The sequence below is a fragment of the Sminthopsis crassicaudata genome, chromosome 1 (genome assembly GCF_048593235.1).
Source record: "Sminthopsis crassicaudata isolate SCR6 chromosome 1, ASM4859323v1, whole genome shotgun sequence".
Taxonomy (NCBI): Eukaryota; Metazoa; Chordata; class Mammalia; order Dasyuromorphia; family Dasyuridae; genus Sminthopsis; species Sminthopsis crassicaudata.
The window spans coordinates 431,649,265-431,661,652 of NC_133617.1; the positions used below are offsets into that span (position 1 = coordinate 431,649,265).

Genomic DNA, 12,388 nt, shown 5'->3' on the forward strand with positions numbered 1-12,388 from the left:
ATGTATTATTTGTTCAGTTTATTTATTAAATGGAAAATTCCTAAAAAACATTAATATTGACTAATGAAATTTTGTTCTTTTTGAATTTATATTATTTTCTCTTTTATAAATTTGTAAACTTGAAGGAAAATATAAAAAAAAAATCACTGTTGTATGTGGTAGTAAAAAATTTCCCTCATAGGCATATATTAACCTAGTGTTTTGGAGTTAGATATAACATCTGAAATGTTCCTTTTACATTGTCTTTTAGTGGAAGAAATCAAAACCAATAAATTGATGGACTAATTTGATTGATATGGGCAGTTACATAATCTTGAGCTTGTTGATCTTGGACCATGTTTATTGTTAAGCTGAAATACTAAATAACTGTTTATTAAATGTCTGTAGCTGTCCTTGTTTTTTTGTTGAGGATGCTTTCAAAGTAAAATTTTGATCGACAACTCCTGAGTTTATTAGCATGTATTTTTGTGATCCTTGCATTTTAAATTTATGCATGGTATTGAAGCTTCCAGACTTGGCGAAATGATCAAAGTTTTCTTTTGATATATTTGATATATTTTCATTGTGCTTAATCATTATTTTTAGATAAAATGTCACAAAGTTGGGCTTTGAATTCCAAGTTTTATAATCTTAATATAAAGTGTGGGTGTCCTAAATGTTAGATTTTTATATTTTCTGATGTTGGAATATATATATATAAATATAATTTATGGTAAAAGTGGAACCAGTGGGGCATCTAGATTGTTCAAAGGATAGTGCACTGCCCCTGGAATCAAGAGAATTTGGGTATCTAAGCAGTTCACTAATACATATTTGTAGTACTAAAATATGTATTAGCATTTAAATCTGAAAAACAAATTTCCTTCTAAAATTAGAAGAAGTGTTATTGTTTAGGGAATAAACAATTTTAAGGGGGAAAAAGGCAAACTGGGAAATTTTTCTTTTCAACATTACATCTAAAAGTTTAATATGTATGTGATGTAATTAATTGTATGTTTGGGACAATAAGATCTACCCAAATTGACTACTCAGAGATCACTCATAGAAAGCAGAATTATTTATTAGAATCTCGAGAAGCAGACCCCATCCTGATCTGCGAGCAAAATTTCACAGCAGGATAGGGCCAGAACCTTGAAAATGCTTACAGCTTTTATATATTTCAGACAAAGAACCTCCAAAATCCCGCCCTCTATATGTTGTGATTGGTCACATAAGTCTACTGTTCCCCTAGTTGGTCAGTGGAAGGTAGTAGACAAGGTGATGTAGAGCTTCTTCGGCTACATTGGACAATGGGATGTATTCCAGGCCTTATCTAAAATCATATGACTCCAGAGAAGCCAAAACTGAGGCCTAATAGGCTTGATCTACTTTAGTTAACAGTCTCTGATCAACATATGCTGTAATTTCTTCACCTTTTTCTACACATTGTAAATGGAGGATGGATGTGAAATTATGAGTATATTACTTTATGACACAATGAAATTAAAATGTTTTGATTCATGAGGTGGTTCAAATGCATAAATTTGTATATGTGTGTTCTGAGGTCTTTTCCCTCAGAGAGACAGCCCCAGCTCTGGATCTGTGATCCTGTTTAATTCTCTGTAGGATCATTTTCACAGAGGTGGAACCGTATTTATACTTTACAGACTTCAATATTTCAATGCAATCTAGTTTGATAAGCATGGATATTTTCTTGCCAATGTAGTCCTCTTTCTGTACCATACTGGACAGACCACATGAATTGCTTATTTGTCAACTGGTCTCCAGCCTTCTGGTGATACACCCATTTTCCCAGTTTTAGGTGGATGGGTCAGTGTCAAAGACTTTTGCCATGTCATTACTTGAAACTGTTCCAGCTTGAAGGTGTACCTGCCAGAGCTTGTGCTCTATTTGGGGAACAAGGATTACCTCCATACCAAAAAGAAGCATTAGCATAGGATTTTTGTAGAGGATTTCTAATTGAGGAAGTTCCAAACTATATGTTCTTATTCCACTGACAGAGAGGATGACAGTATCCAGAGCTTCTCATGAATTATATTCCCTCCTACTATGGTTTTCAGTTCAGAAGACAGAGCAGCTGGGAACATTATAGTGATCTGAAGAATGCTTTGGAAAAGTTGTTACTTAGAATCCATTGGAATAAATTAATGGCATTACTATTTGGCCTAGTATCCAGTGCTTGCATTAACCAGGTTAGGTTAGATCTTTGATTCTTCTGCCTTTAGTACCAGTATGACCTTGTGCAGGTTACTTGACTCTTCTTAATATCACTTTGCTTATTTTTTAAACTAGGGGACTGGATTATGGAACCTCTAATCAAGGTCTTTTGTGTTATCTGTTGAGATTTTTATTCCATGCTTAGTGAGGAATTGTGTTTAATCTAAACAAGCAAGTGTAGCAAAGCTATCTGAGGCACACAAGTTAGTGGTGTTACTGCTGGAATAATATTATAGCTGAATATAGAGAATAAAGTCTTTTCTTTTTTCCTTCCTCTTAGATATTTGTATCATGTTTTGACCAAAAACACCACAGTAACAGAACAAAATCGCAACTTGCTTGTGGAGACTATACGTTCCATCACGGAGATTCTTATTTGGGGAGATCAGAATGACAGCTCTGTATTTGAGTAAGAATTTTGACTTTTTGTTTCTTTTGAATATTTTTTCAAAATTTACACAATGCATTGTCCCCAGAGACATCAGATTTTCTTTGTATATTTGCATATGGCTTAGGTCATTGTTGCTACAATATAAAGATTTAATATGTAAATTTTAAAAGAGCATATCAAAGATTTAAAACTGTTGCCTTCAGAAATCTCATGAATAATTTATTTTCTAAACAATGTCTGATGATCTTTCTGAAGGTGTGAGAAAATCCTCTTCCACTTAGATTTAAAATGAAACTAATTTGAATGTTATCTTTAAGAGAAATAAGGATACTCTGAAAAATTTTATATGCTTATCCAGCTGTTCAGTTAAATGAGAAAGGCAAAATTACGCTTGTAAAATCCTAATCTGCATCCCTTTAAAATGCTACCAGTTTGATGGTGGTGTTAGGTGACAAGAGAAAAATATTATAGATTCAAAAGAAATTGCTTAGGGTCTTTAAAAAGAACTTGGAAAAAGTTATCCTTGGTGTGGAAAAGAAAGGATTATAACAACTAAATTTTCTCATTTTAGGAGAATACAAATGTAAGAATAAACTAATAAATAATAGTTTGTACAATCTGAAGAGAAGAGAGAATATAGGCTTCTTTCTGAATTTTTCTGTTCTCAGTAAACAAATATTCAGATAATTTTAGATTAATTGAAAAATATTTCTAATCAATCTTCAGACTTGAAAATTTTACCTAAAGATCAGTTAGTAACACTTGACAAATACTGAAGTCTAGACAAATATTAAAGCAAAATATTAAGTAGATGAATTTAAATGGAAAGTAGTATTTATTGGTTTTATAATTGTAAATGATTTCACACTTGTATAGCAGGTAATCCTGTCAAGTTCTACTAAAGTTCTTAGAATAGATGATATATTTCCATGTTCTTTGTAGTGAGCTAAAAGGGATGTATTTTATTGAATTTTTAAGCACCTGTTCCTTAAATGCTCATTACTGCAAAGTTGAAGAGCTTTTCCAATGATATTTATCTGTCTTATACAGGAAGACATTTTTCTTTATTTTGTACTCATGGTTGGGGGTTTGAATCATAATCATCTTCTGTGTACTGTGAAGTATATATGATTTGAAATGAAGAGTGTGAATATGAAAAATGAATCACTAACTCTCTAATTATATCCTAGCTTTTTCCTGGAGAAGAATATGTTTGTTTTCTTCTTGAATATTCTGCGTCAGAAATCTGGTCGTTATGTCTGTGTTCAGCTACTACAAACCTTGAACATCCTTTTTGAAAATATCAGTCATGAGACCTCACTTTGTAAGATTGATTTTTTTTTTTAACCATTTGATTATGAAGCTATTTACATCTGTGGCTTGCAATTTAAAATAGATCATCTTTTTAAGTTAAGCAAAATAAGACAATTGTTTGGCTACTTCTGAAAAATAACCAATTTGTAGAAAACTTCAGTTGTAAGGATGTTGACTAGTGAATTCTATATGAATGTAAGTTGACTTGGTAATATAGATAATCCCCAACTCACAAATGAATTATGTTACAAAATACAAAGATGACCTAAAAAGTGATCAAAGGGATGGTGGTACCATCAAGAAAAAAAGGAAAGTTGGGAGCAGAGGTATGTTTTGGGAGAAAGACATTCTCAGTTTAAGGTGCCAGTAAGATACCCAATTATAATTGCCAGCAGGCAGTTTCAAATAGAGGACTGGAGCTCAGGAAAAGAGTTGAAGCTGGCTAAAAGCATGCAAATGTTTCATCTTCATAGAGGTATTAACTTATATAATGAGAATAAAATCAATCATCAAGGAAGTCTTTAAAAAAACTACCTTCTTCTCCTACTCTACCAAGCATCAGTTTTCAAAACCAGTTATCTTGGGCAACAGTATTTCTATTTGGGATTTTCATTATTAGCATTGCAATGATACTACTTTCTGTTAGTTTTCTTTACAAAGAAATTTCAGCTAAATTATCAAATAGACCTTGAAACCTTCTTTGACTTTTCTATTTCTTGGCCTTTGTTCCAGTCGTCAGATTTTGTCAGTAACTTCAGTAAGTTTCCTTAGTTCTAAAATGAGGATGATGTCTTATTTAGAAATCTGTGTTGGTAAATAGTAGTAGGAAGCCTCAAAACTATATAAACCCTCTTTCACCACCTTTTGTTAATTTGCTTCTCTTTACAAAATTTTATACTTGAATTGGGAGAGATTTCAAGATAAATAAGACAGTTCTACTCCTAGTTGGTGTTTATAATCTAATTGAGAGATACAGTCCATTCACAAATAGGTATAATACAAAATAGACCATAATGATGATTGAAAGAGTTACAAAGTGCTTTGCCTTAGAAAGCATTGGACATGTGTGGATAATGAGTAATCTTTAAATTTAGACTTTATATATATGTAAAGTTTATAAGATTTAGCACAATGTTAGGGCATTTTAAAAAATGGATATGCCAGTTATACCCAAGAAAGTGAAGAATATAATTCAAAAACCCTGAACAACTTGGTGCTCATACATAATTTAAAATTTGTGAAAATACCAGTGTACCTACATTCACTACTATTTATCACTTCTATCTCCCCCTCCCTCCCTTCCCTCAGCTAAGATTTTGTTTTTTTCATTGTAGATACTTTATTTGATTTTGGTGGAAGACATTCAGATTTGTTAGAGAGTTGATCTTGCATAAGTTCTGAATAGTAGGACTAAGAAATAAAATTGTCTAAAATGTTAAAACTTGAACTTATTTTGTACCTAAAATGGAGATGCTTACTACTATTGTGGTAAGCTTGTTTCAGAATATTTAATGTCTCAGTTTCCAGTATGAATTAACATGTAGTTTTTGGCTTTTTTGTTTCCAGATTACTTACTCTCTAATAACTATGTAAATTCTATCATTGTCCATAAATTTGACTTTTCTGATGAGGAGATTATGGCATATTATATATCATTCTTAAAAACACTTTCATTAAAACTCAACAATCACACTGTTCATTTCTTTTACAATGAGGTAAGTGGTAATTATTGAAACAATTTTTTGAAAGCTAGATTATGAATATATGTATATATATATGTATCTGTATATATATGTATATTATTCTTAATATGTATCTATTTTAAAAAGTATGTCATTTTAAGTAGTCTGAAGTACTTCACTATTGGCATGGCTAATCCAAAAGTAATCGAATAAGTAATCAAGAAGTAATTTTTTGTTTTTATTAGGTTAACCTATTTTAATGTCAAAATTAGTTTGGGATCATTGAACACATTATGATTGATTGTGAGAAGTACCTAAAAGTATATTAAATGAGGAAAAGTGTTCTTGGGATTTAAAATTTGCTAGGTATTAGCCCTAATTATGCAAGGAAAGGTAATTTGAAGATCAGACTGTTAATAGTCTCTGCGAATTTATAAGGAATGAAAGTATGACAAATTGAGCCTTATTTTTTCCCCTTCTTATCAGCATAGAGTGGACTCATATGTAGATTATAAAAGACAGAATCTTTTCTATACATGCATGATACCTAGATATGTAAAGCTATGGAGGTGGAGCATAGTTTATTAAGCCATAATAGGACCAGAAAATCAGAATACACAGTTATCTGTAGGTCTCTCTGGTTCTCACAGATTTAAAGTAAATCACTTTATTCTCAAATTTATTGTAAAGAATATCAATTCAAAGGTGTGGTTTATTGCTAATTCAGAAAATATTAATTGAATGGTTGCTATATACAAAGTTTTGTACTAGGCTTAGAAGAAATAGAAGTAAATAAGGCATGATCTCTGGCCCTAAGGAGTTTGCATTCCAGTATTGTTCTAGACTGTACTTAAAAGTTATGCATATATAAAACATTTTGGCTTTTACTTTGACCTCCTTTTCTTCTATATAAAGGAACTGTGGTGGGAGAAAAAATGACCACAAGAGGGCAGTGAGGTCATTGTTAATGCTTTTCAAGTTTTTTTTCCTCTTCTCTTCTCCACCTAGATTTGTTTGGATCACATAATATAGCAAATAGGGTGTAACTACTGCATTGCTAGTGTGTTTTTTTTTTTTTTTTTTTTGAATTCTTTAGTGAAATACTGGGATGGGGAAAATTCTTGAAGTTTTGTAATTTATTTTTCATGGCATTTATGTTGTAGCACACAAATGACTTTGCCCTATACACAGAAGCCATCAAATTTTTTAATCACCCTGAAAGCATGGTCAGGATTGCTGTAAGAACCATAACTTTAAATGTTTATAAAGGTAAGATGTCATGTATTTGTACTTATAGTTCTTGCTTCCTATCTTAGTAGTGGATTCTAACTCTCATGTTTTTGTGCATTTTTTTATTTCAGGGTTCAACTATTAGTTTTATTCTAAACTGAATAAAGAAATCATGTACCTAAATAAAGTCTTTTTAAATTGGCTTTTAATAATTACAACTTAACTAGCATCTTATACATTTTTTCAACCCCATTTTTATGTACTATGCATAAGAATGGACAAACTAGATATTTATGATACATTAGAAGCAATTATTTTGAAAGAATTTGAACAACACAACATAAGAGTTTGAGTAGACATCTTACAACTGTAAGATAAAGGAAGGTTGAAATTCATTCTATCATTTTTGCATATAAAATGTGAAAGACAGAGTTGCATGGTGGAATAGAGAGCCAATTTCAGAACCAGGAAGACCTGGATTCAAGTCACTCCTTTTACACAACTTAGTTGTGTGACCTTAGGCAGGTCACTGAATCTATTAGTGCTAAACAAGTAAGACTATGAATTGCTGGGAAAGTGCTAGTCTGAATTAAGCAATGAACAAAATCACAGTCTGGCCCCTTTCCTTGTGTAAAATGTAGAGTTAATTTATATGACCCTCTTTAATGTATAAAATCATTTTCATCTTCATGACCAGGAGAGGGCAGCATAACATTATTAGTGAGAATCTGCAGCGTGCAACATTAATGTACTCTTTCTCTTTCAAAATGTTTCAACATGTAGAATATTGCATCTAAGATTGAATAATAACTTTCCATGTATGTATATCCTGTTGCAAATACTGAGTTTATGTACATTAATTTCCCAAACTGGAAAATATCTCAGTGGCAAGCTCTTTGAGGCTTTATGATCAAAGATATCATTTCACTATAGTGGTATTATTTTTGCTTTTGTCAACAGAGGGTCACACTGTTATGATATAGTTAGGTCCGCATTTTTTCAAGAACCAAATGTTTTGAACATTGCATATTGGAAATTGTTAATCTGATGTTCTAATTAAAGGTTGCACTAAAGTTTTTGTTTTAGAATGTATAAAATTTTAGAGCTTCTCCAATGAATGAATTTGAGAAATGCATTAGTTAATTCTGAGGTAGTAGTTTCTTGCTTTCTGGTTTGTACTTGTTCTTTTCTAACCTATATCTTTTAGTTTAGATGCTTCCTGCTTTAGCTATTTATCCCTTTGGGCGGATGTCTCACCATCCCAGTTCCTAATCCTGTTAACTGTTGTCTGTTTTTTGCCCTTCCTTCAATGATGATTCCTGTGTTCCTTATTGCAGTGTCATGTAAGTTATTAACCACTCTTGTTTTCAGCATTCTTGCTTTATTCTTACATGTAAATAAAAAGATTTGCTTGAAAATGATAATGCTTTCTGCTTTAGTCTAACTAAACTTGCTACCTTTAGACTGATAGGGAAATAAGCCCTTTAATATGTGCTATTAATATTCAACCAGAATTAACTTGTCATGCTGATATAAAAATACCATTAATAATTTAATGAAAAATAGCTTAAGATCAACATTTTTAACCAACTCCCAAAAAAGATTTAGAATATTAATGTTAATTTTACTTCCTTGAAATTTTCTGTGGAAAGTTGATTTCTTTTCTTTTGTAAACTTTCCTAGTGGATAATCAGGCCATGCTGCACTATATCAGAGATAAAACTGCAGTTCCTTATTTTTCCAATTTGGTTTGGTTTATTGGAAGTCATGTGATTGAATTGGATAACTGTGTCCAGACTGATGAAGAGTAAGTAACTTTTATCTGGTCCTTAATTAGCTGAAAGTATTGCTTCTTGAACAATATACTTTTCATTGGGGAATAGAGCAGGTTACTACAAATGAGCTTCCTTATTTAGTCATCAATTGCATATACTTAAAGAGTGATTCTTCTGCTGAAACACTATTCCACAGGTTTCCATTTTCTGTATCATTCTTAAAACCTCTGACAATAGTAATTTTTTGCTATACCAAAAATTATGCTGGGGAAGGAGGGATAGTAAAAGAGAGGAGAAACTATTTAAGGGACAATCTAATAGTTGCACCACCTTATACTTTATCTTCATTCCAGGGACATTAGATTCAAATTTGAAATAGTTAATTTTTCTTTTACAGGCATAGGAATAGAGGAAAACTGAGTGACTTGGTAGCAGAACATCTTGACCATCTTCATTATCTCAATGACATCCTTATTATCAATTGTGAATTCCTAAATGATGTGCTCACAGACCACTTACTCAATAGGCTTTTTCTGCCTCTTTATGTATATTCACTGGTAAATCAAGACAAGGTGAGTTTGGAGCATAATGGAGGTGTCATTATGACAAACATATTGGAAAAGCCAACAAGTATTAAAAAAGCAACAGTTACCTTGTTTTGGGCAGAGGTCCAAGAATCCTAGTGCCTGAGATAGGCTACAGAAATTAAGATCATTTCACTTTTCTTTTTTTATGATTATTCTTTTTTAGACCATAAACCAATTAATTCAACAAATTATTGACACTAGAAAAAAAAACTTGAAGCCTTTAATTTCTTTTTTTTCTTTTTTTGGGGGCAAGGGGTGAAGGCTTTTGTGTATTTCTCACTTGAGGTTTTGATTACTTGTAGCATATATAATACCTATATATCTGCAATAAGTATTTGATCTGGAGAAGATTCAGTTGAGGGAACAAATCTCTTAAGTAATAAAAATACAGTGCAAGTGTGAATACCCACTAATATTTTGAATAAATACTGAGTGAATATCCTGACAAATGGCATGAAAGCCCACCTCCTGCTTGATGTTGGTCTGGTTTTTGGTCATCTTTAAACATACTAAAGTTAGCTTAACTATTTAAGATTTAGAGAAGCGTTTTTAAAAATCAGTTCCAGAAGACCAGTATAATTTAAGAACCACTTTGAAGTCTTGGTCTCGGATTGAGATCAGTTTTAGATACAATCTAATTGCTTTGTGAGTCCATTTTATTATATATAGAACCTTACCAGAACTGATTAGCATTTTGGTCTTTTTTGGAATAAGAATGACTATGATATGAAGGAATCTCTAGGGCCAATTCCGATCTGGACCTTTGAAACTTATTAATTAGAGATGGTTGGAGGAGGAAGAAGTTGAAATAAAAGGATACTGGGAATTTGCTTCATTATGTTACATTAGAAGAACAGGGGGAAAAATCCCAGCAGGGCACAAGATTTTAAGATATCTATAAATTATTTTTTCTAAGTATACCTATACTTTTAGGGAAGGATCATAAGATTTTGATTTTAAATAAGAAAGACAGACAACAAATTAAAACTATTAAAGTACTAATTAAATCCAAATGAAGCCAGTTTGAAAAAGTATCTACATTTTCTACCTATAACATTCATTTTTGCTTACTTTGAAAGTTGCCTTACAGGAATTGGGCACTACAAGAGTCCTTTCTTGTAAGCCTGCTTTTCTACTAAGGCAGCTGTTTGAAATTAACATTCCAGAGAATTTAAGGAGAAAATTGAATGCTATTTTCTGAAGTCTTAGAGCTAAATTTTTTGTTAATGAAGATGATTTTAAGATGAAAAGTGACATACATGTAAATAGTGTTAAGTGAAGTTCTATCAGTGATTTATTTTGTGAAGAATAGTTTTATACAAATGAGGGGGAGGATAATGTGGAAAAAACAAATTAATTATTTAGGGTTTTATAGTTTGCAATAATTACTTTAATAGACTCTTTTCTGTTTTCAGTGTTTGTATGACTTTCAAATATTTTCTTCTCATCTCTTTCCCTATCATCCCTACCCCTTTTTTTTTCCCTCAGGGAGGAGAACGTCCAAAAATAAGCCTTCCAGTTTCTCTCTATCTTCTGTCACAGGTATGTTTATTGACTCCCATTGTTTCCCTGGAGTATATCAAGATTTTCCAACTGATTAATTTTGAGTGATGCTTTCTAGGAAATCTTCCTTAATAATAGTTATTATATGTCATCTTCTCTTTTTTGGTCCTTACTCTTAAGCATTATCTCAGAGATGAAATTAAAAAATACAAATTGTGGGAAAATATTTGCTTTAAACTTTTCTGATAAAGATTTGAAATCCAGAATTCATAAAGAATGGCTGTGCACATATTAAACTGGTATTGAATAATAGTAAACATTTTCAAAAGAAGGGCATACTATTAATAACCACATACTTCTATTCCATAATAGAAAGATGTAAATTAGGACAACTTTAGAATATAACCTAAAATGACAAAAAATAGCAAAAAATTCCTTCTTGGCTAGAGTGCAGGGGAAATATTGGTGGAGCTATCAATGGTGAAATGTTTTGAAAGAGAAATATGTTAATGTACAATGAGTCATAAAACCAGTTATGCATTTTGATCAGGTGGTTCTTGTGTTAGGACTAAGTGACTTGCCTATACTAAGTGACTTGCCTATAGTCATATAAGTAGTAGAGTTTGGAGAAGAATGAGAATCCTCAGACTTTTTTTTTTTCCCCCTGAGGCTGGGGTTAAGTGACTTGCCCAGGGTCACACAGCTAGGAAGTGTTAAGTGTTTGAGACCACATTTGGATTCCTGAATTCAAGGCTGGTGCTCTATCCACTGAGCCACCTAGCTGCCCCAATCCTCAGACTCTTAATGTAAAATCATTCAGAAATTAGAAATTCCTATATTCAGTGACTAAAGAATAGTTGAACGAACACATTGTGACACGTTAATGTAAGAAATATTTCCAAAAACTATGATCAAAGTGCTATCAAAATGTGCATATTCTTTGATCCAGTATTGTGGCAGCTGTTTTTGTACTGGCAAGAACTAGAAACTAAGTGAATGACTATCACTTGGAGAATGTGTAATAAAATAAAAATTTTAAATAAAAATTAGAAAATATGACTTTTCTAGTGTTGGGTGAAGTTGGTGTTATCTACCATCTTCATAATAAAAAATTATGCTTGAAATGAAATGAAAACCAAAATTATACTTATGTATTCATAGAAGCATAGGTTTTTGGAGTTGGGAAAGACTTAGGAGTTCATTTATTCTAAGTCTTAATTTATCAGATGAGGAAATTTAGGCCCTAAAAGATTGTCATTTTCTCATGATCAACCAAGTGTTAAGTGCTAGAATAGAGTTGAAACTCAGACTTCCTGACTTCAAATCAGAGGTTCTTTTCATTATATCTTCTTAGTAATCTATAGACTAGATTTCTAAAAGCATTTATACAATGTTCATAATATTTCTAAATCCATAGTTTTTGTTTTTAACGATGCAAAAATCTTGTTTTTGGAATTTTGAAGTTAAGCCCTTCAAGACTAAAGATGAACTTGTATTTACTAAGGAATCACAATATTTCATTTAGTAGAATTGTATTTTTAAAAAAAATTTATTGTTTTTATAATTGTTTTTTATGCCAAGTTGGAATATTACTTTCTGTTAAGTAAACTTGTAGCAATTCTCGTTCTTTTCATCTCATGAGTTTGTGTATTTAGCTAAAGCTGTCTTTTTCTTTTCCCCACCTCAAGA

General features: G+C 31.7%; 1 protein-coding gene across 4 annotated transcripts in view; it reads left to right on the plus strand.

Annotated features, from left to right (window-relative positions):
• Positions 1–12,388, plus strand: part of CLEC16A (C-type lectin domain containing 16A) — a 210,556-nt gene that overhangs the window by 13,393 nt on the left and 184,775 nt on the right. For 2 of the 4 annotated variants that reach the window (XM_074280550.1, XM_074280552.1), the window contains exons 2-8: positions 2,498–2,626; positions 3,799–3,932; positions 5,489–5,637; positions 6,768–6,873; positions 8,518–8,641; positions 9,007–9,181; positions 10,685–10,738. In XM_074280550.1, the coding sequence (XP_074136651.1) occupies positions 2,498–2,626; positions 3,799–3,932; positions 5,489–5,637; positions 6,768–6,873; positions 8,518–8,641; positions 9,007–9,181; positions 10,685–10,738 (871 nt within the window). Of the gene's footprint in view, positions 1–2,497; positions 2,627–3,798; positions 3,933–5,488; positions 5,638–6,767; positions 6,886–6,914; positions 8,178–8,517; positions 8,642–9,006; positions 9,182–10,684; positions 10,739–12,388 lie in introns of those variants that run through there. The other 2 variants (XM_074280551.1, XM_074280553.1) reach the window with 2 other exon arrangements.